At 57.3% G+C, this 6,552-nt stretch overlaps 1 protein-coding gene across 1 annotated transcript; it reads right to left on the bottom strand.

Moving 5' to 3' along the window:
• Nucleotides 1-3,699: 3,699 nt before the first annotated feature.
• FCF1 (FCF1 rRNA-processing protein) lies at nucleotides 3,700-5,546 on the bottom strand (the record flags this gene model as incomplete). Its single annotated transcript, XM_075849199.1, has 5 exons — nucleotides 3,700-4,705; nucleotides 4,790-4,884; nucleotides 4,985-5,072; nucleotides 5,229-5,301; nucleotides 5,398-5,546. Coding segments are annotated over 5 exons (454 nt in total), but the record flags the coding sequence as incomplete, so codon positions are not given.
• Nucleotides 5,547-6,552: the final 1,006 nt, after the last annotated feature.

The following is a 6,552-nucleotide window of genomic DNA, read 5'->3' as shown; positions in this document are numbered from 1 at the left end:
GACAGGAACGCGACGACGCGGGTCACTGCGGACAGGAACGCGACGACGCGGGTCACTGCGGACAGGAACGCGACGACGCGGGTCACTGCGGACAGGAACGCGACGACGCGGGTCACTGCGGACAGGAACGCGACGACGCGGGTCACTGCGGACAGGAACGCGACGACGCGGGTCACTGCGAACAGGAACGCGACGACGCGGGTCACTGCGGACAGGAACGCGACGACGCGGGTCACTGCGGACAGGAACGCGACGACGCGGGTCACTGCGGACAGGAACGCGAGGACGTGTCACTGCGGACAGGAACGCGACGGGTCACTGCGGACAGGAACGCAATGACGGGTCACTGCGGACAGGAACGCGACGACGGGTCACTGCGGACAGGAACGCGAGGACGGGTCACTGCGGACAGGAACGCGACGGGTCACTGCGGACAGGAACGCGACGACGCGGGTCACTGCGGACAGGAACGCGAGGACGTGTCACTGCGGACAGGAACGCGACGGGTCACTGCGGACAGGAACGCGACGGGTCACTGCGGACAGGAACGCAATGACGGGTCACTGCGGACAGGAACGCGACGACGGGTCACTGCGGACAGGAACGCGAGGACGGGTCACTGCGGACAGGAACGCGACGGGTCACTGCGGACAGGAACGCGACGGGTCACTGCGGACAGGAACGCGACGACGCGGGTCACTGCGGACAGGAACGCGACGACGGGTCACTGCAGACAGGAACGCGACGACGCGGGTCACTGCGGACAGGAACGCGACGACGCGGGTCACTGCGGACAGGAACGCGACGACGCGGGTCACTGCGGACAGGAACGCGACGACGCGGGTCACTGCGGACAGGAACGCGACGACGCGGGTCACTGCGGACAGGAACGCGACGACGCGGGTCACTGCGGACAGGAACGCGACGACGCGGGTCACTGCGGACAGGAACGCGACGACGCGGGTCACTGCGGACAGGAACGCGACGACGCGGGTCACTGCGGACAGGAACGCGACGACGCGGGTCACTGCGGACAGGAACGCGACGACGCGGGTCACTGCGGACAGGAACGCGAGGACGTGTCACTGCGGACAGGAACGCGACGGGTCACTGCGGACAGGAACGCGACGGGTCACTGCGGACAGGAACGCAATGACGGGTCACTGCGGACAGGAACGCGACGACGGGTCACTGCGGACAGGAACGCGAGGACGGGTCACTGCGGACAGGAACGCGACGGGTCACTGCGGACAGGAACGCGACGACGCGGGTCACTGCGGACAGGAACGCGAGGACGTGTCACTGCGGACAGGAACGCGACGGGTCACTGCGGACAGGAACGCGACGGGTCACTGCGGACAGGAACGCAATGACGGGTCACTGCGGACAGGAACGCGACGACGGGTCACTGCGGACAGGAACGCGAGGACGGGTCACTGCGGACAGGAACGCGACGGGTCACTGCGGACAGGAACGTGACGACGCGGGTCACTGCGGACAGGAACAACTTACACAGCCGCTTGACAAATCTGTGGAAAAGGAGACGTCCCAAATATTCCCTGTTGGAATCAAATCCAAAGAAAACGGCTCCGGCAAATCTATAGAAAGGTTTATTACAATACAAACAAAACGTAATCGTGACAAACAATGAGAAAAAGCCGCGGGGCCCGGAGAGGAGCATCACTGGGCAAAAACGTAGAAGACGACGACGACGACTTGGAATGTGACGTAAAACCATCAACTATAGCGTTAAATATCGTGCCCAGGTCGTTACACTCCTCAGTTCTTTCAACTTACAGCCGGGGGGAGAAGAGTTGCCCAAAATGTAAGCTGGATGAGGCAGACGCACTGCAATACCGCGGGATCGTCCAAAGATGGCGGAATATTGGCAAAATGGCGGAGATTGTGTCGAAACTATTTCAGCTTGAAATTCAATTTGCGCCTCCATTACGACCCAGGAAAAAACGGGGGGGATTTGCTTAAAAAGCTTTTTCTTGCTAAATGTGTAATTGTTAGACCCTGGATATGGGGGCAAAAGACCTGCAATAAGCGAGAGGAACCAACAAGTAAACCCCATCATCATCATCACCGAGAAGACACACAACGCACCGCGGACTTCACACAACGCACCGCGGACTTCACACAACGCACCGGGGACTTCACACAACGCGGACTTCACACAACGCACCGCGGACTTCACACAACGCACCGGGGACTTCACACAACGCGGACTTCACACAACGCACCGGGGACTTCACACAACGCGGACTTCACACAACGCGGACTTCACACAACGCACCGCGGACTTCACACAACGCATCGGGGACTTCACACAACGCGGACTTCACACAACGCACCGCGGACTTCACACAACGCACCGGGGACTTCACACAACGCGGACTTCACACAACGCACCGCGGACTTCACACAACGCGGACTTCACACAACGCACCGCGGACTTCACACAACGCGGACTTCACACAACGCACCGCGGACTTCACACAACGCGGACTTCACACAACGCACCGGGGACTTCACACAACGCACCGGGGACTTCACACAACGCGGACTTCACACAACGCACCGCGGACTTCACACAACGCACCGCGGACTTCACACAACGCACCGGGGACTTCACACAACGCACCGGGGACTTCACACAACGCACCGGGGACTTCACACAACGCACCGGGGACTTCACACAACGCACCGCGGACTTCACACAACGCACCGCGGACTTCACACAACGCACCGCGGACTTCACACAACGCACCGGGGACTTCACACAACGCACCGCGGACTTCACACAACGCACCGCGGACTTCACACAACGCACCGCGGACTTCACACAACGCACCGCGGACTTCACACAACGCACCGCGGACTTCACACAACGCACCGCGGACTTCACACAACGCACCGCGGACTTCACACAACGCACCGCGGACTACCGGATAAACACTGGGAAACGTGAAGCTCGTGCAGAAACACTGCCCCTTACTCATTGTAGGACTCCGCGCCAGGTTTAGGGGGTGTGAGGGGGAGGGGTGTGCAGGGTAGAAATTGAACTCGTCACTTGTTTATTCTGTATTTGAGAAAAAAAAAATTAAAAAAAATTGTCACTGACTAGAAACATTCAGTTCTCAAATTCAGAGACCCCAACACTTCTCACTGCTGAGGGTTTGTTACAATGTGTGTGAGTGACAGCAGCCTGGAGTCCAGGGCAGGAGAATGGTCTGTGCTGCGGCGTTGAGCTCAGATTGTCTTTGCCCCCACGACCTCCGGATCACTGATGACATCAGAGCAGGGTCACGGACCCCTCACCCCATGTTCTCCCCTCAATCTTCCCGACATCTCTGTTCTTATAAACCTTCCTTTTCAGCTCGTACGTTGGGGAATTTCCAGGGCACCGGGTGACGCTCAGAAGACGTCGGTTCCTCACCCCGATGCCCTTGTCCTCTGGAGCTTCTTTCTATCCACCAGAGATCCAGTTTGGACATGAAGCCGTCACTGGGGGGGAAAGTCGTTCATGTTAGAACCCGACACGGACAACGTTCTTCCCTCATTAACCAGGATGACATCGGCTTCTCTCACACGGATCCCTCATGGAGGAGCACCGGAGAGTCTGGCCTCAGTCGGATCGCACTACATTTAGGACAAACTCTTCGTAAAATGTGCAGAAATAATTTGAAACAAAAACACTGAGAATCAGTAAAGTTTATTAGCGACGCGTCACCGTTCCAGCATTGAAAAGCGGCCTCATCAAACCCCAACTAATGGCGATCTTCGCAGCAGGCTGTACAGTGAGATGGTCTGAGTCTGCACTACTGCCATCTAATGGTCAATGTAAAAACTGCAATGCTGCTCAAACATGGCAGAAACCAGTCATTGTTCTTCTCTCCCCTCCCCCAACAAATCTAGATCTGCTTTACAGCCTTCATGGAACCCGTTCTACCCTCGCAGATGTCAGCCAAGCTCTGCCAAAATATTCAGGACCGTCATCAGATTTCTTGAATACGATATCCGATCGCTGGGCAACCAAATCCTGTAACTTTATTCACAGGCAAAAAGACGGTCAGCTGCACAGCGATGCGCCACATTTACGGAGCGTCCTTACGAGCCACTTCATGAAGCAAAAATAAGTCACGACCACAGCGCAAACTGCTGAGGAGGAGAATACGGCTGAAGTAGCGTGCTCGAAGCGCGGGGCCCCGTAGTCGTCCGGATGAAGTGGCGTGCGAGCAGCGCGGGGCCCTGTAGTCCGGATGAAGTGGTGTGCGAGCAGCGCGGGGCCCCCTAGTCGTCCGGATGAAGTGGCGTGCTCGAAGCGCGGGGGCCCGTAGTCGTCCGGATGAAGTGGCGTGCGAGCAGCGCGGGGCCCCGTAGTCCGGATGAAGTGGCGTGCTAGCAGCGTGGGGCTCCGTAGTCGTCCGGATGAAGTGGCGTGCTAGCAGCGCGGGGCCCCGTAGTCGTCCGGATGAAGTGGCGTGCGAGCAGCGCGGGGCCCCGTAGTCCGGATGAAGTGGCGTGCTAGCAGCGCGGGGCTCCGTAGTCGTCCGGATGAAGTGGCGTGCGAGCAGCGCGGGGCCCCGTAGTCCGGATGAAGTGGCGTGCTAGCAGCGCGGGGCTCCGTAGTCGTCCAGATGAAGTGGCGTGCTAGCAGCGCGGGGCCCCGTAGTCGTCCGGCATCCTCTCAATGTTGTATCTGCGAGGATAAGACAAGAGATGAAGCTGCGGAGGCAGAACGTGCACTCAGGAAAGCTGCTCAACCAGCGGCCTCGGACCTCACCTGTGGCTTGAGATGTACATGATGGGGACCCCGGGAATCTTTCGTATCCGCCTCTTCAGCTCTCGGTCCACGGTGGCCACGATGTAACACTTGTGCTGTGAAGAGATAAAAACATGAAATAAATCTATTGTAGATCTCAGCGGAGGAAAACAAACATCATAACCACCGCCCCGGCGCTACAACCACCCCACCCACCTGAGTGACCCTCTGGACCAAGCAGTCATCCGCATAGGTGCCCTGGTGGGTGCACGGGAGCCGTTCAAATGTGGGGTCCTTGGCGATCCTGAGAGAAACGATAATCAAAGACACTGCAAGAAAAACCAGGACAGGCGCAGCCCCCCCCCCCCCCCCCGCGTCCTGACGTACCATCAGTCAGACAGTTCCCCCATATTTGTGCCTGGTCCCTCCCTGACTCCTCGTGTCCTAATCACCAACTTACCGGAGAGCTACCCGGTACTTCTGCCCCAGTTTCTCCAGTTCTGCCATCACACAGTCAGTGATACAGGGGACGCCTGCCGGGTATAAAGAAGGGAGAAATGAGTACCAGCTGCAGACGTTCCAGCAGGTACCACTAGGTGGCAGAAGCCTCCACTCAGGCAGACACTTACACTTGGCATACAGACAGTCCATCATGGATTGCACAACATCCAGCTTGGCTTTAATAGAGAAATTGATGAAGTTGGTGTCCACGAGAACATAGTAAGGGGGTCCGAGATTGGTATTATACTGGAAGAACAGGCAGGAAGGCACCTGTGGACTAGAGAGAGAACAAAACCGGCTGCATAAAACCTCACCCCGGACAAGCACGACAATAAAGTCAACACAAAACAGAACTGCGGGGGAACCTCTCGACTACTGCAGAAATCCACCACCGGCTCAGAGTAACAATGCAGCCTATCCATCACTAGAGAGCGGCGGTGACATCACTGAGACTGCAGCCTATCCATCACTAGAGAGCGGCGGTGACATCACTGAGACTGCAGCCTATCCATCACTAGAGAGCGGCGGTGACATCACTGAGACTGCAGCCTATCCATCACTAGAGAGCGGCGGTGACATCACTGAGACTGCAGCCTATCCATCACTAGAGAGCGGCGGAGACATCACTGAGGATGCAGCCTATCCATCACTAGAGAGCAGCGGTGACATCACTGAGACTGCAGCCTATCCATTCACTAGAGAGCAGCGGCGACGTCACTGAGAATGCAGCCTATCCATTCACTAGAGAGCAGCGGTGACATCACTGAGAATGCAGCCTATCCATTCACTAGAGAGCAGCGGTGACATCACTGAGAATGCAGCCTATCCATTCACTAGAGAGCAGCGGTGACATCACTGAGACTGCAGCCTATCCATTCACTAGAGAGCAGCGGTGACATTACTGAGAATGCAGCCTATCCATTCACTAGAGAGCAGCGGTGACATCACTGAGACTGCAGCCTATCCATTCACTAGAGAGCAGCGGTGACAACACTGAGAATGCAGCCTATCCATTCACTAGAGAGCAGCGGTGACATCACTGAGAATGCAGCCTATCCATCACTAGAGAGCGGCGGTGACATCACTGAGACTGCAGCCTATCCATCACTAGAGAGCGGCGGTGACATCACTGAGACTGCAGCCTATCCATCACTAGAGAGCGGCGGTGACATCACTGAGACTGCAGCCTATCCATCACTAGAGAGCGGCGGTGACATCACTGAGACTGCAGCCTATCCCATCACTATAGAGCGGCGGAGACATCACTGAGGATGCAGCCTATC

This window comes from Rhinoderma darwinii, unplaced genomic scaffold (genome assembly GCF_050947455.1).
Source record: "Rhinoderma darwinii isolate aRhiDar2 unplaced genomic scaffold, aRhiDar2.hap1 Scaffold_701, whole genome shotgun sequence".
Taxonomy (NCBI): domain Eukaryota; kingdom Metazoa; phylum Chordata; class Amphibia; order Anura; family Rhinodermatidae; genus Rhinoderma; species Rhinoderma darwinii.
Note: the sequence above shows the minus strand (reverse complement) of the source record. Positions and strands in the feature narration are given on the sequence as shown.